Source organism: Moschus berezovskii, chromosome 9, assembly GCF_049115385.1.
Source record: "Moschus berezovskii isolate FMDL1 chromosome 9, NW_MosBer_1.0, whole genome shotgun sequence".
Taxonomy (NCBI): Eukaryota; Metazoa; Chordata; class Mammalia; order Artiodactyla; family Moschidae; genus Moschus; species Moschus berezovskii.
This window is the reverse complement of record NC_142468.1, coordinates 87285731-87307644: the sequence shown is the minus strand read 5'-3', so window position 1 is coordinate 87307644 and position 21914 is coordinate 87285731. Positions and strand designations below refer to the sequence as shown.

General features: G+C 48.6%; 1 protein-coding gene across 1 annotated transcript; it reads left to right on the top strand.

Moving 5' to 3' along the window:
• Window positions 1–1057: 1057 nt before the first annotated feature.
• On the top strand, window positions 1058–21303 carry UBAP1L (ubiquitin associated protein 1 like). The gene is made up of 5 exons (XM_055436973.2): window positions 1058–1712; window positions 9432–10082; window positions 12867–13073; window positions 19298–19399; window positions 20546–21303. Exons 1-5 carry the CDS (start codon window positions 1593–1595, stop codon window positions 20678–20680), a joined length of 1215 nt encoding a protein of 404 aa, XP_055292948.2. The 5' UTR covers window positions 1058–1592; the 3' UTR covers window positions 20681–21303.
• The last annotated feature ends 611 nt before the right edge of the window (window positions 21304–21914 follow it).

Genomic DNA, 21914 nt, shown 5'->3' with positions numbered 1-21914 from the left:
TTCCTGATGGCTAATGAAGTTAAACAACTTACATGTTTATTGGCTATTTTGATGTCCTCTTTTGCTACGTACCTGTTAAAAATCTTGCCTACTTTGGGATCTTTTTCTTATTGATTTGTAGAAGTTTTTTGCATATTTTGGATGTGAGTCCTTTGTCAGATATGTGTACTACAGATATCTTCTTCCTCTATGTGATTTGCTCTTTCACTGTCTTAACGGAATGTTGTGATGAGTGGAAGTTCTTAACTTTAACGTAACCCAATTTATCAGTATTTCCTTTATGGTTAGTCTTTTTGGTAATATTTTACAAAATGTTTGCCTTTTCTAAGGCCATAAATATATTCTCCTATTTTATCTTCAAGTATTTTTCTTAACCTTTCACATTTAGGTTTACAGCCTACCTGAAATTGATTTTTGTTTATGTTATGAGGTAGAGGTCAAGATTTTTTTTTGGAGAATATCCAACTGATCCAAAACCACTTCTTAAAAAGACCTTCATTTTCCTACTGCTCTTCAGGGCCAATTTTGTCATAAATCAAGGATCTGTATATGTGTGGATCTGCTTCTAGACTATCTTTTCTATTCTGTTGGTCTCTTTGTAAACTCTCAATATCACGCTGTATTAATTGCTTTACAACATAATGTACTCTTCCTTTGGATTTTCTACATATAAATATGTCATCTAGAAATAATGGTAGTTTTCTTTCTTTCCAATCCTTATACTTTTTTTCCCCCCTCTCTTTTTTCACAGGCTAGTACCTCCAGGGCAGTGTTGAACAGAAGAGATGAAGGGGACATCTTTATTTCATTTCCAATATTGGGGAAATCTTTTAATATTTCACCATTAAGTGGGATGTTTTAGAGACAGTCTTTGTTAGGTTAATGAAATTCCCTTTTATTCTTAAGTTGCCAAATAGAGTTTGTTTATTGTTTCTTAAAATCATGAATGGATATTGATTTTTACAAGGGCTTTTTATATATTATAATTATACACTTTTTATTTTTTATTCTCTTGATATTTATCTTTATTTCCACTGATTAATTTTAGGATGTTAGACCTGTCTCTCATTCCTGAAATTAAACTCAGCCTGGAAGTGTTGTATTTTTTCTATCCATAATTATTTTTGGTAAGATTTTTGCATTTATGTTCATGAAATATCTGCCTCTCATTTTCTTGTCAGATTTGGTTTTAAGGTGATGCTGAAATCAAAACAAGTTAGGACATATTCCTTTTTTTCCCTTCTTTTTTGGAAGAGTTTGTGTAATTTGATAGCTCGCTCTTCACCATTGGGGTGAATACTCTTGATGAAATCCTTTAGAACTAGTGTTGTAGACCATGTTTTGGGAAACAGTGGTCTAGAGAGCAAGACTTAAATTGAAAAAATCAATTGCTGCCAGTTTGAAGGCTCTTGGTTTTATTCATTTTTCCTCCCTTATGCAGCACAAGTCACTTCACCGTTCCCTCCCTGGCTGTGTGGGGCTCAGCCAAGTCACCACACAGGAGAGAAGTGAGCCATCTGAGGCCTTAGCCTGGTCCTCAGGGACTTGCTCTTTCCAGCCCTGCTCAGCCATCTCCACACTCCTCTGACAGAATGAATGCCCTGGATGATGTCCCCTTCAAGGTGCCCAAGGGCTTTGTGATAGACACAGAGCCCTTCCCTGGGCCAGATCTCAGTGTTCCAGACTGCAGGGAACTTCTTCTGGGTTCTATGGTAAGTGCCTCTCTCTGTGTGTCTTCTCATCCCTGGGTCTGTGGGTCTGATGCTGAGCCTCATGAGGCCCCTTGTTCCTTGATTTTAAATGGCAGCCACTCCTGTTCTGATATATTCTAGGAAGTATGAAAATAACCCAAGAGGAAAAGATAGTCCATGAAGTCTAGAGACTTGGTCATGGGGCTATTTAGTGCATCTTAAGTTTAGAATAACCAGAAGGTTGCCTGTATGGAGTTACTGAGAGTCCTAGCAAGGATACTCCAATTCCAATTTCTCTCTTCTCTATCAGCCTACTGCCAAGTCTAAAATTCCAGTTAGAATCACTCCACTGGGCTAAGATGCTATCTTGAGATTACAATGCAGACAGTTACACAGGACACATCAGAATGGAGTACTGTTCCACAGACCCAAAGTACACCTATCCATGGGGCACCTTTGAAGCACCCCTTGCCCCATGGCTCACACACTGGGGTATGCCTTCAGTGTATACGGTGTCATCACATACCCTCAGGATAAACATGACTATTTAACTTCCAAGTGAGTCAAATCTATTTGAAGATTTAGGAGGAAACCTATTGCATTTGTATTATAACATAGATATATGAGGTAGAAGGCAAAATTCACATGAATTTTAAAAAATGAAAGAGAAGGATTGCAAACAGCTGTGGAGCTGGTGGTGGATCTCTTGGGACTGAGTCCTTGGGATCTTGTGTGTACATTCAGCACTGTCTGTGGGCTACTTGGTAGGAAAATTTGAGGATCTAGTTCACCTCACACTCACTTTGCACATGAGGAACCTGAGGCTCAGAGAAGGGAAATGATCTGTCCAAAGATAGAGGCAATGGTGGGACTAATACCCAGGTCCTGGGCTTCCCTGTGGTCCAGTGGTTAAGAATCTGCCTTGCAATGCAAGGGAAACTGGTTGGATCCCTGGTCCAGGAAAAGCCCACATGCCATGGGGCAACTAGGCCTGTGATGCAGTCACTGAGCCCGTGTGCAGCAACTGCTGCAGTGTGTGCGCCTGAGAGCCTGTGGTCGGTGACAAGAGCAGCCACCGCGAGGCAGCCCGCACGCCGCACCTGCAGAGCAGCCCCACTTGCTGCAGCTAGAGGAGCCCTGCTCGCAGCAACGGAGACCCAGCACAGCCAAAAATAAGGAAGTGGATTAATTTTAAAAATTAAGTGAAAAATAAAACCTAGATCTTGATTGCAGATCATTTCATGATAACTCAGAGGATTGGAAAATGAGAGACATCAGACACATAATGTTCAAGGGCAAAAAAATACAGGGTTATGGGAAGTTAGGTGCAGAGAAACCAGTCCAGGAAGGAGAGGCCTGGAGAGGGTCAGGTAGAGAGGCCTGAGTAGCTTGGAGGCATAGGAGCAGGAGACTTCATTTGCAGCCCCTGGAGTTGCACTTGAGTTCCTCAGGACCTAGAAGTGAAATAAGCTTCGTAAAGCCCCAAGTATAGTGTTCAGGGCCCCCCTCTTGGTGCGGCAGGAGCTCTTGCTTTCCCCAGAGAACCTGTGCTGTGGGCCCTCACTCTGGCAGTAGGGCCTGTATGGCTGGGAAAGGAAATCGCTTTACTAAGCTCCAGTGGAGGCAGACAGACTAACATAACTATTCCCTCTCCGCTAAGCTGGGAGAGGCTATTCTGAAAGTTACTTCTCCTAGAAGCAGAAATAGGTACCCTTCTGCCAAGTCTATGTCTTGTGTCCCAGCCCACATGGTGGCCCTGGCCCTGCCTTCTGTTCTCAGGGTGGGCACTCCATACCTACTTGTCTCCCTTGAGCCTATTTCCCCTCCTGAGTCTCCATTTCTTTCACTGCTGTGACCAGCTATCAAATAGAGAAGCATGGGACTCCACGTATGATTTATAGCCTCTCCTGGTCAGTCTTCCAAGTTTACTGGGCTATATTTCCAGTGTTTGGAACTTGAAACACATTTCCCCATAGCAACAGTGTTATAGATAGTGGTTAGATTACCAGATGAATCTGTAGCAGTCTAAAAAAGAAAAAAAAATGCCTTCCATTCATCAAGCACCTGCTGTGTACCAGGGCCAGGCTACGTGCTCTTCATAGGTTCACTCTTCTCTCTCATTCTTATGACCCTTGTAGCAGGTGGGTGTTCCCTCTCCATGGCACAGGAAACCAAAGTTCCCACCCATGTGACCAACAGGGCCATGTGGCTGTGAGTGGCACAGCCAGGATTCCAACATGAGCGTGCCAGTCCCTAAAGCCCACGTCCACCTCCTGCACCTACTGCTTTCTTGAGGAGCCTCGGCAAGTCTGTGTTTTGTTATTTCATCATAGTTTTCCTTTAATTAGAGCTAATTTCCTTTTTGTCAGTTAAATTTTTTAGAAAGAATATATATATATATATATATATATATATATACACACAGCAAGGGTCAACAAACATTTTCTGTAAAGGGCCAGATAGTAAAAACTAGCAATCACTCAACACTACTATTGTAGGGAGAAAGGGCCATAGACATTACAGAAAGGAGTGAGTGTGGCTGTGTTCCAATAACACTTTATTTAAAAAACAATGTTGGAGGTCAGTTTGATTCCCAGGCAGTTTGCCTGTCTTCAGTTCAGTTCAGTCATGTCTGACTCTTTGCGACCCCATGAATCACAGCACGCCAGGCCACCTTGTCCATCACCAACTCCCGGAGTTCACCCAAAGTCATGTGCATTGAGTCCGTGATGCCATCCAGCCATCTCATTCTCTGTCGTCCCCTTCTCTTCCTGCCCCTAATCCCTCCCAGCATCAGGGTCTTTTCCAATGAGTCAGCTCTTCGCATGAGGTGGTCAAAGTATTGGAGTTTCAGCCTCAGCATCAGTCCTTCCAATGAACACCCAGGACTGGTCTCCTTTAGGATGGACTGGTTGGATCTCCTTGCAGTCCAAGGGACTCTCAAGTCTTCTCCAACACCACAGTTCAAAAGCATCAATTCTTTGGCACTCAGCTTTCTTCACAGTCCAACTCTCACATCCATACATGACCACTGGAAAAACCATAACCTTGACTAGATGGACTTTTGTTGGCAAAGTAATGTCTCTGCTTTTTAATATGCCATCATAACTTTCCTTCCAAGGAGTAAGCGTCTTAATTTCATGGCTGCAGTCACCATCTGCAGTGATTTTGGAGCCCAAAAAAATAAAGTCTGACACTGTTTCCACTGTTTCTCCATCTATTTCCCATGAAGTGATGGGACCAGATGCCATGATCTTAGTTTTCTGAATGTTGAGCTTTAAGCCAACTCTTTCACTCTTCTCTTTCATGTTCATCAAGAGGCTTTTTAGTTCCTCTTCACTTTCTGCCATAAGGGTGGTGTCATCTGCATATCTGAGGTTATTAATATTTCTCCTGGCAATCTTGATTACAGCTTGTGCTTCCTCCAGCCCAGCATTCCTCATGATGTACTCTGCATATAAGTTAAATAAGCAGGGTGACAATATACAGCCTTGACATACTCCTTTTCCTACTTGGAACCAGTCTGTCGTTCCACGTCCAGTTCTAACTGTTGCTTCCTTACCTGCATATAGCTTTCTCAAGAGGCAGGTCAGGTGGTCTGGTATTCCCATCTCTTGAAGAATTTTCCACAATTTATTGTGATCCACACAGTCAAAGGCTTATAGTCAATAAAGCAGAAATAGATGCTTTTCTGGAACTCTCTTGCTTTTTCCATGATCCAGTAGATGTTGGCAATTTGATCTCTGATTCCTCTGCCTTTTCTAAAACCAGCTTGAACATCTGGAACTTCATGATTCACGTATTGCTGAAGCCTGGCTTGGAGAATTTTGAGCATGACTTTACTAGCGTGTGAGATGAGTGCAATTGTGCGGTAGTTTGAACATTCTTTGGCATTGCCTTTCTTTGGGATTGGAATGAAGACTGACCTTTTCCAATCCTGTGGCCACTGCTGAGTTTTCCAAATTTGCTGGCATATTGAGTGCAGCACATTCACAGCATCATCTTTCAAGATTTGAAATAGTTCAACTGGAATTCCATCACCTCCACTAGCTTTGTTCGTAGTGATGCTTTCTATGGCCCACTTGACTTCATGTTCCAGGATGTCTGAAAGAGAGTAAAAAGCCTTTCACTGACACTTCCTTATCTGTCCTGTCCCCACTTGCCCTGGTAACTTCTATTACTTGTATTTTAAAATGTATTCTTCTGGAGATTCTTATGTGTGTACATACAAGCAAATACAGCTATTTCCTCCTTTCACACCAAAGGTAGCATTTTCTATATATTATTATTCTTGATTTTTTTTCACTTAACATATTTGAAGACTTCCCATATCAATACACAGAATGCTTCTTCAGTTTGTCTTTCACTGCATTGTATTGTATTATATGGATATATTGTACTTTACTGAATGAATCCCCTCTTGATTGACACTTAGGCTCTTCCCAGTCTTTTGTCATTACAAGCAATGCCGCAGGGAAATACTATATGCAGATGTCCTTTTGAATTAAATCATGTTGCCAAATTGCCTTCCATAAGGATTATACTGTTTTACATCCAACCAGCACCGTACAAGGGGTTCCCAGGTGGCACTGCTAGTAGTTAAGAACCCACCTGCCAATGCAGGAGACATAAGAGACGCAGGTTTGATCCCTGGGTTGGAAAGATCCCCTGGAGATCTTGCATGTCAACCTACTCCAGTATTCTTGCTGGAGAATCCCATCAACAGAGGAGCCTGGTGGGCTGTGGCCCAGAGGGTCACAAAGAGTTGGACACAACTGAAGTGACTTTAGCATGCACAGCACTCTACAATGGGCTTATACCTTAGCTGCAATCCTCAACAAAGGAGGCATCAGATGTTGCATCTTTGCTGAGGGATAGGCAAATGGTATCTCAGTATAGTTTTATTTTCCTTTCTCTTACTGTGAGTGAGATTGAGCAGCTTTTCATGTGTTTAAGAGCCATCTGTAGTTCCTTTTCTGTGGACTGTTCATATCTTTTGTTTATTTCCCTGTTGGGCTGTTAGTCTTTTCTTATCTATTTCTAGGCACTCCTATGTCTGTGTTATCAGTGCTGTTTTCCTGCTAGTTTGTTATTTGCCTTTGACCTTGCTTATGGGGTGTATTTGCCATGCAGATTTTCACATGTGCATGTGTGTACTTTCACGGCTTCTCAATTTCAATTCAGAGTGAGAAATGTTTTCCCTAATTGAGATTATAAAGGATTTGTCTCCTCTTTTCTGCTAGTACTTTTATAGTCTCATTTCAAACAACTGAATCTTTGATCCTTTGGAATTTCCCCTTGTGTATGATATAAGAATAGATCCAACTTTATTTTCTTTCTGCTGATTAACACCATTTATTGACCAGTCCCTCTTTTTTCCCATTGCTTGAGATGCCACCTTATTATCTACTGAAGTCCCATAGATAACGTCCATTTCTGGACCTTCCATTTCTGAACAGAAGGAAGGTCTCTGTGCAGTACCTTAGCTTTAATTGTTGAGGTTTGTAATATATATTAGCAGCTGGTAGGGCCAGTCCCCTTTATTTCTCTTTTTGTCCCCAGAGGTTTTTAGGCTATTCTTTTTTTGGTGTGTGTGTGGGGGCTGTACTGGGTCTTCGTTGCTGTACAGGTTTTTCTCTAGTTGTGGTGGCAGGCTTTTCTTTGCAGTGGCTTCTCTTGTTGCAAGCATGGGCTCTAGGGTGTGCAGGCTTCAGTAGTTGCGACTCCCAGACTCTAGAGCACAGGCTCAGTAGTTGTGGCACACAGGCTTAGTTGCTCCGCGGCACATGGGATCTTCCTGGACCAGGAATTGAACCCGTGTCTCCTGCATTGGCAGGTGGATTCTCTACCACTGAGTCATCATGGAAGCCCCTGGCTATTATTTGTTATTTTTCATATGAACTTTAGAATCATCTTGCTTAGGTTCCACAAATCGCTAGTGCTGGTATTTTTATTGGGTCTTTGGATCATTTTATCCCCTAAGTTCCTCTGTCTGTTTCATTATCTCTCAGTCTCGTTCCCTCCACGACGGTCTCCTCAGCTCTGAAGTGGTCTTTTCACCTCCTCTGCTCTTCTCAACCCACTCGTTTTGCTCCAGTCTCTGTTTAATCACTTATTCTGCACACACTTACAAATATCCCCTCGGAGCCAGAACTGCCCTGGGCCCCAAGAACAGAGAGAAATAAGATACACTTCCTGACCTCAGTCGGGGAACCACACTTAGAACAGCTAAGTTCTGTTCCTCTCCCCAACTTAGGGTTGTGTCAGGAGTGGGGTGAGGGGAGAGGCAGTTCCTGTCTGATTTTCTGCCTCCCACATCCCTCCCGCAACTACTCCCCCAGGCTTACCTGGCCACCACAGAGCACTGAAGTTGCCTTTAAGAATATTTATATTTTTTAATGGAGTTTTATATTTCCAGTTCTTAATTTTAATAGTAGTTAGATCAGTCCTGGGTGTTCATTGGAAGGACAGATGCTAAAGCTGAAACTCCAATACTTTGGCCACCTCATGCGACGAGTTGACTCACTGGAAAAGACTCTGATGCTGGGAGGGATTGGGGGCAGGAGGAGAAGGGGGCGACTGAGAATGAGATGGCTAGATGGCATCACCGACTCGATGGAGGTGAGTTTGAGTGAACTCCGGGAGTTGGTGATGGACAGGGAGGCCTGGCGTGCTGTGATCCATGGGGTCACAAACAGTCAGACATGACTGAGCAACTGAACTGAACTGAATGGGAATATTTTATTTTTGCTTCACATAAACTCTCAATTTAGATTATTTGTGTGGGCTCCACGTTTATTTTTTAGGTGGCTTGATCAGTCAGATGGACAGGAATCCCAGCTCATCTACTCACCACTGATCTGACCTTGAGCAAACTAAATTTCCTGAGCCTCTTTTTGATAATGTGGAAATGGGAATAACATTAGGACCAACTAAGTAGAGTTCAGGGAAAAAAAAAAAAAACAACGAATGATTTTTACATTTCCTGGGCCCAAAGTAAGCTGGAAGGCAGTGATTGGGATGGTGGCAAGTACTCCTCCATGCAGAGGTTTGTGTGTCTGGGCCGGCCTTCAAGGCCAGCTGCCTAGTGGCAAATGGTGCTGAGCTCAAGTGAAAGCTTTTTGCTGAAGGACAAGTTTTGTTGAAATTTTTAAAAAAATTTTGTTTTGGCCGCACCGGGTCTTTGTTGGGTCGTGTGTGGGCTCTCTATTTGGTGCATGCATGGGCTCTCTAGTGGTGCAGGCTCTGCAGCCTGCGGGCTCAGTAGTTGCGGGTGCCCTGGCTTCTCTAGTTGTAGTGAAGAGGCCGAGTTGCCCCCAGTGGCATGTGGGATCCTACTTCTCCCACCAGGGATCCAACCCTCATCCCCTGCATTGGAAGGCAGATTCTCAACCACTGGACCACCAGAGAAGTCCCCTGGAGAAATTGTTTAGGCCACTGTTGTTCAATTATATGCTGAATGGCAAAGGGACTTAGACTTTCATTCTGTTAACCTATCCCTCACGTTGTCCTCCTGTCTACAGAGTTTGCTATTAAATTGTTATTGACCGCCAACCACTCCAATGCTAGCTAAAACGGAGGGTGAGGGTGGCCTGCGATGAATGCCTGGGGCTTAGAATCAGAAGCTGTCTAGGCCTGGAGAGTCTATGGCTGAACAGGTTCCCCGGGGGCCAGGAGGTAGGGGTGTGCCCCCCGACCCTGGTTTGCCTGGCGGAGATTCCCCTGGCCTTGTCTCCGCAGCACGACTTCAGCCTGGAGAGGAGGACACTCTTCTGGGTGGAGGCTGTCATCCGGGGACCCTGCCCAGTCCAATGCGATGCTCCGGGGGTAGCTTCCGCCCCTCCCGCCTGGCTCTTGCTGGCCAGCCCCGAGCAAGGGCTGGAACCCGTGCCTGCGGCAGTTGAAGATCCGGAGGCCGGATCCCAGGGGCAGCCTGAGGAGGAGGAGGAGGAGGAGGAAGCAGCCTTCGCCGCCGTGGAGGAAGAGCCGGAGCCCTGCAGCCCCCAGCCCAGCTCCGCGGCAAGCCCCCGTCCGGGCCAGCACCGGTGCTCGCTGGACGTGCTGCGCGGCGTGAGGTCGGAGCTGGCTGGGGCCCGGCGGCGGCTCTCCGAGGGCAGGCTCGCCTCCCGCCCCCGCAGCCTCCTGCACCGCCTCCGCCACCGAGCTCTGAGCCTCTGCCCCGGCCCCGCGCCGCCCCTGGGCCCGGCGCCTCCACCGCGCAGTGCTCCCACGCAGTCCCCGCCGTCCCCTGTCTCCGAGGCCTCGCTCCCCAGCGCCCGCACGCCGCCCTTGGGCCCCAAGCCGTCGCTCCCCAGCACCCTCGCACTGCCCCCGCGGCCCTCCACGGCCGGCGCCATGCCCCCGCTGCGGAGCCACAAGCCCACAGTTGCGGTAAGGAACCTGCCCCCTTGGCCAAGGCCACAACTCAGCAGCGAGGCCCCCACATCTGGGTCCCCTGCCTGGTTGGACACTCCTCCCTACCAGCTCTCACCTGGCCCTGAGCCATGCTGTCTTTCCTGAAGCCCTATGCCTAGAGTATTCCCTGCTTCGAGGTCCCCTTCCTTGTTTCTCGCTGTGTCTCCTTTGCTTCTATTAGGGCACCTGTTAGGATAATTGTAATTACCCAGTATCCGTCTCTTCCAATGGAATGTGAGTTCTCTTAGGGCAGTGATTGGATTGCATTTGTTTCCAGAGCATCCAGAGCACACTTGGCCCACAGGGGGAGCTCAGTGAATGTCCGTTGAATCAGTGAATGTGGCTCAGATCTAGGGCTTCCCACTGTTCAAGGATTGGGGGAGTTCAATCAAGGAATATTCACAGCGCAGTTATTTCTTGCAAGAGACTGGATTAGAAGAGACAAAGTCAAAAGCATGCGATGAGGAGATTGGTGAGGAAGTGTGAGAAAAGGCAGCACTGCGCAGTGGGAGGGATCAGGTTCTGAGGGGGAGGTGAAGGCTGCTGCAGGCTGGGACGGCTTCAGGACAAAGGATGTGCACCAAGAACTGGAAGCAGATGCGAACGGACTGTGAAACCAGGAAAGCTTAAGCTTCAGGCTTAGATCCTCCCAAGGCTTTGAGCTTGTGTGTTCAGTTGCTCAGTCGTGTCTTTCTTTGGGACTGCCCCCCCGCCCCCAACTGTAGCCTGGGGCTTCCCAGGTGGCGCTAGTGGTAAAGAACACGCCTGACGTGTAAGAGACATGGGTTCTATCCCTGGTTCCGGAAGACCCCTGGAGGTGGGCATAGCAACCTGCTCCAGTATTTTTGCCTGGAGAATCCCATGGACAGAGGAGCCTGGCGGGCTACAGTTTATAGGGTCGCAAAGAGTTGGACACCACTTAGCATGCGTGCGTTCACGGACTGTAGCCTGCCAGTCTCCTCTGTCCATGGGTTTAATCCCGACAGGAATAGTGGAGTGGGTTGCCATTTCCTCCTCCAGGGGATCTTCCTGACCCAAGGATCAAACGTGGGTCTCCTGAGGCTCCTGAATTGGCAGGAGCATTCTTCACCACTGAGCCACCTAGAGGCCCTTCCAAGGATTTGTGCACAGTTTTATGCATATGTTTATGCTCCTGTGTCTTTTTCCTTTAAGTAGTCTACATTGTTTAAGTGTCAGAGTCCATAAAACCTAGGTCTGGAACAGATGTGTTAGGTTAGATTAGTAGCAGGAGGTGACATTTAGGCACAGCTTTCTGCCCCTGAGCAACTCCAGTCAGGCCAGGAGATGCAACAGAATAAGGCCAAGGTGAAAACAAGTCCAAAAGACAGACTCAAAGTCTGGCTTTTCCCACTCGATGCCGTGTGAGCTTAGGCAAGTCACTGAACTGCTCTGAGCCATCCCTTCTCTATCTGTAAAGCAACCCTGCACACAGTTACTTAGAGCAAACAGAGAAGAGGTTATATAAACGGTACAGGCCACACCTACATCACGGGCTGGATGCTGATGCTAGGAGGGCTCTTCCCTGATCCCAATTAAATTTAACTCTAGCAATAACCCTGTAGTGGGATGGGAGAGAGATGGGGGCAGATGGGACACGTATTCTGCAGAGGAGGAAACTGGGGCAGAGAGCACCTAAGCATCTTTTTCAAGGTCACAAGGGTAGACTCAAATCCTAAGGCTTGCATGGTTTTCACTCTAGGAGTAGAGTAGATCCTAAGGTGAGGTCATGGCAGGAAAACCGCTGAGAAGATGAGGATGTGTAGGGAATGCACATGTCACATGCACTCTGCTCCTGGAGCCAGGGCAGCACCTAGGCCTTCCTGCCCGAGGAGGGGACCGGGTTAACAGTTGGATGCTTTTTCATGGGGAAAGGGCTAGGGATGATGCCAGCCAAACCTACTGAAATGCCTTCAAGCCACCCTCCTTAGTCCAGGGTCTGTGGGTTTCCCCAGCACCACATCTGTACCCAGTTCCTATCTTGCTCCTTGCCTAGCCAAGCCCCAGTCCAACCAGACTCAGGAAGGAAGTTCTGGCTAGGAAGCTCAGTCCTGCTCCCCTGCTCCCTAAGGTATGGGGTCGAGAACCCTGTGTTGATTCTGAGTAGGGTTCGGGTCCCAAAAGTGTGTTGTTTGCCAGGTCATTTGCCAGCTTCTCTGAACCTTGACTTCAGTAGCTATAAAATAGAATGAGCTTATCGTATTTGTCTTGCAGGCTTGTTCTAAGCAATAAATATTATTATCTACTGGCAGTTTCTGTATGCCAAACCCTTTGCTAGTCACTTTTCTCACCTTGTCTTATTTAAGCCTTGTAACAACCCTGTGAGGTATCTGGTATGATTGCATCCATTTTACGCATGAATAAACTGGCTTCCCTGGTGGCTTAGTGGTAAAGAATCCACCTGCAATGCAGGAGACTCAGGTTCGGTCCCTGGGTTGGGAAGATCCCTTAGAGAAGTAAATGGCAACCCACTCTAGTATTCTTGCCTGTGAGCTCTCATGGACAGAGGAGCCTGGTGGGCTTCAGTCTATGGGGTTGCAAAGAGTTGGACACGACTTAGCAACTAGACAACAAACTGAGTAAACAGTAGAAAGCTGGGATTTGAACCCAGGTCTGCAGGACTCCAAGACCCTCTCTGTATTAGCCCCGATGCTCTGTAGCGAAGGCACCTTTAAAAATGTCTTGCCCAGCCAGGTGTCACCTCCAGTGGTAACTGACACTTACAGCTTGTCTGTGTTTCAGTCCCTCAGCCCGTTCACCTGCCTGCCACCTCCTGGACAGGTGCCCCAGCCTTGTGCTGCCCACAGATCGCACCCTGATTCTGCTGACTTGCTGTCTGCCCTGAGCCAGGAGGAGCAAGACCTCATCGGGCCAGTGGTTGCCCTGGGGTACCCCCTGCACAGGGCCATCGTGGCTCTGCAGAAGACGGGGCGGCAGAGCCTGAGCCAGGTCAGTGGGGGACCCTGAGCTGGGGGGCTGTGGAACTGGAGTTGGGTCAGTGGCCACATTGTTTTTATCTTCAACTTGAAGTTATTTTGTGCTTTTCTTTGGAGGCAGAATTTCAGCTTTGAATTAATTATTGGGGGTGGGATCAAGTTTCTAGATCCTAAGGCTACCATCTCCATGGGAGTTTAGCAAGACTCCCCATGTCTACTTGGGGAGTCTCAATATTCTACTCCTGTCCAAGTCTCTGCCCCGAAAGTAGGACTGAAGCTCTGGGCAGTCACAGATCTTTCCAGAGCTGCCCAGTAGCACTTTCTGCAACAGGAGAGATGTTTTATTCCTGTGTTGTCCAATATAGTAAACACTAGCTATATGTGGTTACTTGAATGTGGCTAGTATGACTGAAAATTGTTATTAATTATAATTAAATGAAATTAAAAATTAAATAGCCACATACAGCTACCATATTGGATGGCACAGCTCTGACCACTTCCTTCAGCAGTTAATCCACACCGATATCCATCTCTCTCCATCTACCCATCCATCAATCTAGTCATAAGTATTTACTGGACGCTTCCTTGGTGTTTAGATGCAGCTGGGAGCTATGGGGAAACCAGTGTTGTGGGTTGGGTTCCCGGGAAGCAGACTCCAGTGGGGTTTGGCATACAGAGATTTATTAAGGAGACCCTTGGGAACAACTTCTGGGGAAAGGAAAGGACAGAAGCGGGGATGGGTAGAGGGAGAGGTTGAGCTTTATAGACCCAGGGACAGCCAACCCCAAAGCTCTGAAACACATATGGCCCTTTGGAGTTGTCCTAATTGGGGATGAGCTGGTCAGGCCTTCATACCTCTGCCTTAATGAGTCACCAGATGTAGAAAGAGGGTGACTTGAGAGACGTGATCTCTGCAGCTAAGGCAGCCCCTGAAGGGACAGATAGCTGATGGTTTCTACCTCCTCTGCAATAAGACCTTCAAGGAAGGTGTGTCTGGAAGGGGTATCTCAGAGTCTACCACCCCAGGTTCCAATTTTAAGGACTCTACTCCTATTGGAAGAAGAGTGGACACCAGTAATAACAAGGGTAGGTAGCACCCCAAGCGGCTCTAATATTTGGGAGCAAATCTTGACCCCCCCAATACAAGCTAAGAATATGAGAACACCTGCAGGAGAGTGAGAACCCCTGAACTGCCAAAAGAGAGGTGCTGGTGAGAAGCCTGAGAGCAGAAGGAACAGGAACAGTTCGGGGGTGTTTCAGTTATCCATTGCTGTGTGACAGTCACCCCAACACTTAGTGGCTTAACATCACAACCATGTAATGAGTCTCTGGGTTAGCAGTGTGGGTGGAGTCAGCAAGGAAGTTCTTTTGCTGGTCTCACCTAGGGTCTCTCTTGTGGCTACAGTTTGGTGACCCAGCTAGAGCTGAATAGTCTAGGATGACCTTGATTACAATCCAGTGGTTGGTGACACTTGTCAACTGGACCACATATCTCCAGCAAGCTAGCCCACGTGTTCCCAAGAGTACAGGAGTGGAAGATGCAAAGTCTCTTGAAATTATAGTCACTCCTGCCTTATACTGTTGACCGAAGCATATCATAGACCAGATCAGATTATAAGGATAGCAAAACAGACTCTACCTCTTGATGGAAAAAGTTGCTAAGAGTATATGACTGTTCTTAATCTACCATGGGGAGGTTTCAGTAATTGAGAAAGGCTTCATGAAGGTATAAAGCCTTGAGCTGGACTTTAAGGATGGATAAGACCTGAATTTGAAGAAAGGAGAGGATGATCTTCCAGGCAAAAGGAACAGTATCAGCTGAGAGGTAGAGGCAGGAAGGACTTGGGAGGCCCTGATCCAACAGTCTCACTGAATATATGACGTGGGCTGGGGGAGATAGGACAGGAAGGGGAACAGAGGGAAGATTAAGGGTGCCTTGAAGGCTGGCCTGAGAGTTTTCTCAAAGACCCCACAGCAGAAGGGAGGCATGAAAGGACTGTGAGCAGGGGCAGGAGGGCATTGAATATCATTGTCTGAATCCCTTCCCCCAGCTGAATGTTGCATCCCTTTTTGCATTGTTTTCTACTCACCAGGGTTATTTGTGGTTGGAAAGCTGAGCCACAGGTATTGAATGGCACATATTTCTTTCTCCTGTCTCTGTCCCACCACCATCAGAGGACTTGGAGACCCTCTCCCTTGTCACTGATGGTGGCCATATGTTGAGTCCCTGAGGTCTGGAGCTGCCTGCTCCTGGGTGAGGGAGTGACGGAGGGAGAGTGGCTCAAACAGGAGCCAGATCCGGATGTGCTGCTGCAGGTTGAGGGGATGGGAAGGCACTGGGTCCTCTTTCCCACCCCCTCCTTCTCCTGCTCTGCTCGGTTCATCAGTCCTAGGGGAAAGCGTTCAACATGGTGACCCCCACGTATGGTGGCTAACGTGGTGGAGGAGATGGCAGGGGTGCTGCTAATATTTACTGAGCACCTTTGTGCCACCCCCTCAATCTGAGAGTATTCATTTAGGTCTTCTCATTTCTGCAAGGTTGCTTTTACTGTTCCCACTTTGCAGATGAGGAAACTGAGGTCAGGGAGGTTCAGATAGTCAGTGGTGGCACCGGGGTGAATGCCAGGCTGGTGTGGTTCTGAATTTTGTTACACTGTGCTTTTCTCTCATTTTCTGTGTGAAAATCTTCCAGGGCAGCACCTTAGGTTGATCTGACATTTAAGAGTAGATTTAAAGTTGCCTCCACTTTCAGCTGCTGCTGAAAAGCCAGGACGTTGGCCAAGAAGCAGTCCAGAAGCGCCGTGAGGGGCCAGGCCCATGGTGGGGACTCTGACATGCCTCCCCAACCGCTCCAGACCCTATGACAAGGCTGAGGTCTCAGGTCATCACTGTGGGGATCTGAAGATTAGCTGGGGGCACCTCAGGGCATTGGCCTCCCTTTGGGTGGGCTGGAAGAATCTCACTGCATCAGGAACACTGTATTTCCAGGCATAGACTGACCACCTGCCTGGTGGGCCTTCTCCCAGTGAGCATTCAGGGGCCAGGCTCTAAGGTGTGGGCCTGAGGGCCATTGGATGACTTTATCTTGATCTCCCCGACCATATTAGTGTTCCTCTCTGTTCTGTGAAGTTCCACCATTAACTGAACATCTCTTTTGGGTTCACAGCCCTTTTCCCCATGAAAGACAAATACTACAATAAATCATTTTTGGTCAGAGAAGAACAGCAGATGGTCCGGGAGGGTGGGCATCAGGTGATGGAGACAGGGCACTTGGAAAAGCCAGGGAGAGAGGAAGAAATACAAAACCTCAGCTTTGTCCATCACTCCTTCCTTCCTGCCCCAGAATCAGCGTGCCCACTGACTGCCTGCAGGACAGGCATGGGTGGCACTTTTGAGGGTCCATCGGCCAGACCCAGGCTTACTTTTAGACTCTAGACACATCGTGGCCCCTCTCTGAGCCTCATTTTCCCCATTCACAGAATGGATGAGAATATGTTTATGACCAGTGACTGCTGGGGGTCCCATCCTGGGATCTGAAGGTGACATCCTCACCCACCCTGGATCCTGAGCTAGTCCTAGTTACTGACCAAGCAGCAGAATCCTTACAAATGCAGATTCTCGGAACCTACTCTGCAGGATCAGTAGATCTGGAGTGTGCCCAGGGGCCTATCATTTTAAAAGATCTGCAGATGGTTCTGATACGCAGCCTGGCTTGGGTCTACTTGGTTGGACTGAGTCAGAGACCCTTAATCTTGGCTGCACACAAGAATCACCTGGAGAGCTGTAAAAATCCCAGTGCCAGGCTTCCCCACTACCAGTCATATCAGGGCCTCTGGACGTGACCATCATCAGCAGGGTATGGGTAGTGATACTGAGACACCAGTGTTTCGTTGCTATTGTTTTGTTAACTTTTTATTTTGTATTGGAGGATAGCTGATTAACAATGTTATGATAGTTTCAGGTGGATTGCACAGGGACTCAGTCATACATATACGTGTATCCATTCTCCCACCTAATCCCCTCCCATCCAGGCTGCCCCCTAACATTGAGTGGAATTCCATATATTATACAGTAGGTTTTTGTTGGTTATCCCTTTTAAATATATCAGTATGTACATGGCCATCCCAAACTCCCTGACTATTCCGTCCTCCAAACTTCTGCCCCTATAGTAATCGTAAGTTCATACTCTAAGACTGTGAGTCTGTTTTGTGAGTAAGTTCATCTGTTATCATCTCTTTTTAGATTTCACATGTAAGGGATGTCATAGGATGTTTCTCCTTCTCTCTCTTACTTCACTGTATGACAGTCTCTAGGTCCATCCAAGTTGCTGTAAATGGCATTATTTCATTCTTTTTAATGGCTGAGTAATATTCTATTGCATATATGTACCACATCTTTTTTATCCATTCCTCTGTCAAAGGACATTTAGGTTGCTTTCTTGTCTTGGCTATTGTAAACAGTGCTGCAATGAACATTGGAGGGCATGTATCCTTTTTGACCGTGTTTTTCTCTGGATATATGCCCAAGAATGGGATTGCAGGGTCATATGGTAGCTCTATTTTTAGTTTTTTAAGGAATCTCTGTACTGTTCTCCATAGTGTCTCTACCAATTTACACTCCTACCAACAATGTAGGAGGATTTCCTTCTCCACACCCTCTCCAGAGTTTATTGTTGAGGCCCCATAGTTTTAAAGCTCCCAGGTAGCTACAGTCGGCACTGAGGCTGAGAACGTTTGCTGTAGATGAACAGACCTTCGGAAGCTCTGTCTACTTGCAAGCCAGCTGAGAGTTCCTCCTCTAGCGGCGGGACCCAGGGACAAGGCACTGGTCAAGAAGTCAGGTGATCTGGGCCCTAGTCCTGGGACCCTGGTCCACCCTGCCTGGACCTCAGTTCCCTCAACTGTGCCAGGAGAACTGATCTGGTTGGTTTACAAAATGTGCCCAGAGCAAGGTTCCTGGGGTGAGGGCCCCCACTCTGGGCTCCCTCTACCTCTTGCCCCCAGTTCTCCCAGAGCAACTGCAGCCTCCCCCTGTTACTGTTGAAGCCCCCTGGTGCTTGGACAGTTCACAGGCTGGAACAGTTTGAATGCCATTAGTCTGTGCGGCCTGCTTTCTGCTCCGTTCCGAAGGTCTGCAGAAATCCGACTTGCTTCTCCTCCACCGTACCCATACTTTAATCGTCTGGAGCCTTCGTTTGGCACCAATTCCCTGTAAATCCTGCTTTGATTTGCCTGGCACTCGTGTTTTCCTGTATCTGGTTTATCTCCCCCAAGGAGCTATGAGCTCCCGGAAGGTAGTTCTTAATTTCGTTTATAAACACAGCTTACATTTATTGAGCTCCTTCTGCCTGCCTGCCATGCTGGATGCTGGGACATAGTGGTGTCCTCCTGTGGGACAAAAACTTGGTGGATGAGAAAGCGGAGAAAGATAGTAGGCATTTACAGAGCTGCAGGTGCAGGGAAGCCCTGAGTGCTGTGGGAACACCTGGTGGAGATGGAGGTGGGAGTGGGGGTGGGGAGAGGCTGCCCAGGGCAGAGGAGTGAGGCTGGCCTTGGCCTTGGAGCCGGATAGGCAGGCGTCTGGGGGTGCTGAGGGAAGCAGCCAAGGCTGCTGACAGAGCGAGCAGGTCTTTGAACGTGGGGTTGGAAGGCAGAACTTTATCCTGAGGGCAAAAGCAGCCCTCGGTGAATAAGCAGGGAGTGGCTGGAAGAGGTGCTCAGCCCTGTGGGCCCTCGGCTGTCTCCTCCCCTCCCAGCCTGGGCGCAACACTGCTGTGGGGTGGGGCTTGTGGAGTCCCGGGTGGCAAAGATACTATGTGTCTGGGGGGGAGGTGCACAGGGGTGGGTGGGAAAGAGGCACCCTCACACAGGTGAGTGCTCACCAGGGAGGGTGAGCAGGCGGGGCGGATGGTGGGTTGACCCCTGTGTTTGAGGCCTGGCCTGTTCCCCACTTAGGTTCTGGGAACACCTTGACCACCCCCCGACAGCTCTCTTCCTGGACTCCAGCCCCCAGCTTGGACAGTTGGTGAGGCTGTGCTGTCCACCTGTGCCCAGGGAGGCCTCTGACCCTCTTCTGTTGGCTCATGGATCTCTGGGGCCATGTTGTGTATGGCTGGTTGCCCAGTCAGCCTGGCCCTGAGCTCAGCCCTCCCGAGGCCCTTGGGTGCCTCCGCCACCGCACCTGCTGTCCAGGTCATTCCTCTTACTGTCCTTCCATCTGTGCCCCTTCCCTGCCCAGTTTCTCAGCTACCTTAGCGCCTGTGACCGGCTCCTGCGACAGGGCTACGAGGAGGGCCCGGTGGATGAGGCCATGGAGATGTTCCAGTTCTCTGAGATCCAGGTCAGTGGAGCCTCCTGTCCGGGCCCCCAGTGAGCGGGGGGGTGGGTACCCATTCAGGCCTGGCATTCAGGGGCTGGCCAGCACCAAAGACAGCCTGGGGGTCTCAGGAGACAGCCTGCTTGCTGAACCCCAGGGAGAAGGAGACGGCCTAGGGAGATGAGACATGTAGAAGGCAAGAGGACCCAAGGGGAAGGGGTGGGGAGGAAACAGGAAGCAGAGCTTTGTGCCAAGTCGCTTCAGTCATGTCTGACTCTGTGCAACCCCATGGACTGCAGCCCGCCAGGCTCCTCTGTCCGTGGGATTCTCCAGGCAAGAATGCTGGAGTGGGTTGCCATGCCCTCCTCCAGGGGATCTTCCCAACCCAGGGATTGAACCTGTATCTCTTACATCTCTTGCATTGGCAGGCGGGTTCTTTACCACTAACACCATCTGGGCAGAGCTTTATAGCTGAATCAACACAGCAAATATTGACTGGCTCCTCTTTGTCTGACACCCAGGCAGGAGCCAGGCAGGTAGCACGATGATGCTTGAAATCTCTTCAGGGAGTTTGCCACCTGCCTGGAAGCCCAGAAAGCTTGAGGTTGTGGCCCCAGTTAGGAGGACAGTCTGAGACCTGTCCACGGTCGGCAGTTGGCTAAGGCAGAGCAGACTTCCCGGAGACTATGGTAGGGATGGTGGGTGGGAGGGATGCCGAGGGGTGGGGGGAGAGGCAGGGAAGTTTTGAGCAGTGGGGTCAGAGGAGGCAGGCAGAGGCTGTGCTGTGTGAGGGTTTGGGCCCTGTACAGAGACCCTGTGCTGTGCATCCTCTGGGCGCCAGTGTGCAGCCTTCTCTTCCTGCCCCAGTGCTGGGCATGAGCACAGGGAATCAGGAGGGAATGGGAGAGGGGAAGGAAAGCCACGACAGAGAGAGCCAGCAGCCAGGCTGGGGCCTCCTTCCTTGGCACAGGAAGTGAGGTTTGAGCCCATGTCACCTCATGTCATTGAGATACAGGAAAACCATAGGTGCTGGCCAGGATCAGGCTCACCTGGCTTGTGGGGTCATGGCTTTCTGGGGGTATGTGGAGTGGGTACTTGGGAGGGGACTGCCCAGGGCAGAGGCCCAGCCTCCCGGAGCCCCCCATGCCCTCTTTGCCTCCTCTTCCTCAGGCAGGGGAGTTCCTGCGCCTCTCGGAGCAGTTCAGAGACATGGGCTTCCAGCAGGACCGCATCAAGGAAGTGCTACTGGTCCATGGCAACCGCCGTGAGCAAGCCCTGGAGGAGCTGGTGGCCTGTGCCCAGTGACCCCCAGGGCACCTAGCAGTGTCTGTGCATCCTGGTCCTGACCCAGACCTGGCAATCCATCCTGACTGTATCATGAAGACTACACGAGAATACCAAAGCAGTGCATGCCTATTGTAAAAATGCACATGATGTCAAGAGCGGGAGTAAACCCTGTAGAGGAGGCAAAACTTTACCTCTGAGAACTTCACAGGGGCTCTTTAACAAAAAGATTCACAAGAGAAAAGCCAAAATGTATTAATGCAGGTGGCACACATCGTGCCCAAGAAACTTCAATGAAAAGTAACTCAGGATAGCAGTTTAGAACTCTGGCTGGGGAAGATCCCGTGGAGAAGGGAAAGGCTACCTACTCCAGTATTCTGGCCTGGAGAATTCCATGGACTGTATAGTCCATGGGGTTGCAAAGAGTTGGACATGACTAAGTGACTTTCCTCTTTCACTTTTATCAAGAGGCTTTTGAGTTCCTCTTCACTTTCTGCCATAAGGGTGGTGTCATCTGCATATCTGAGGTTATTGATATTTCTCCCAGCAATCTTGATTCCAGCTTGTGCTTCTTCCAGCCCAGCGTTCCTCATGATGTACTCTGCATATAAGTTAAATAAGCAAGGTGACAATATACAGCCTTGACGCACTCCTTTTCCTATTTGGAACCAGTCTGTTGTTCCATGTACAGTTCTGACTGTTGCTTCCTGACCTGCATACAGGTGTCTCAAGAGGCAGGTCAGGTGGTCTGGTATTCCCATCTCTTTCAGAATTTTCCACAGTTTATTGTGATCCACACAGTCAAAGGCTTTGGCATAGTCAATGAAGCAGAAATAGATGTTTTTCTGGAATTCTCTTGCTTTCTCCATGATCCAGCGGATGTTGGCAATTTGATCTCTGGTGCCTCTGCCTTTTCTAAAACCTGCTTGAACATCTGGGAGTTCACGGTTCATATATTGCTGAAGCCTGGCTTGGAGAGTCGGAGAAGACTCTTGAGAGTCCCTTGGACTGCAAGGAGATCCAACCAGTCCATTCTAAAGGAGATCAATCCTGGGTGTTCATTGGAAGGACTGATGCTAAAGCTGAAACTGCAATACTTTGGCCACCTCATGTGATGCGTTGACTCACTGGAAAAGACTCTGAAGCTGGGAAAGGTTGGGGGCAGGAGGAGAAGGGGACGACAGAGAATGAGATGGCTGGATGGCATCACCGACTCGATGGACATGAGTTTGAGTGAACTCCGGGAGTTGGTGAT

What these genes read in the sequence shown, in the direction of transcription:
- UBAP1L (XM_055436973.2), top strand. Translation starts at nt 1,593, where the DNA reads ATGAATGCCCTGGATGATGTCCCCTTCAAGGTGCCCAAGGGCTTTGTG. An exon ending in GCCACAAGCCCACAGTTGCG is followed by an intron (nt 10,083 to 12,866) that starts GTAAGGAACCTG and finishes TCTGTGTTTCAG; the next exon opens with TCCCTCAGCCCGTTCACCTG. An exon ending in GGCGGCAGAGCCTGAGCCAG is followed by an intron (nt 13,074 to 19,297) that starts GTCAGTGGGGGA and finishes TTCCCTGCCCAG; the next exon opens with TTTCTCAGCTACCTTAGCGC.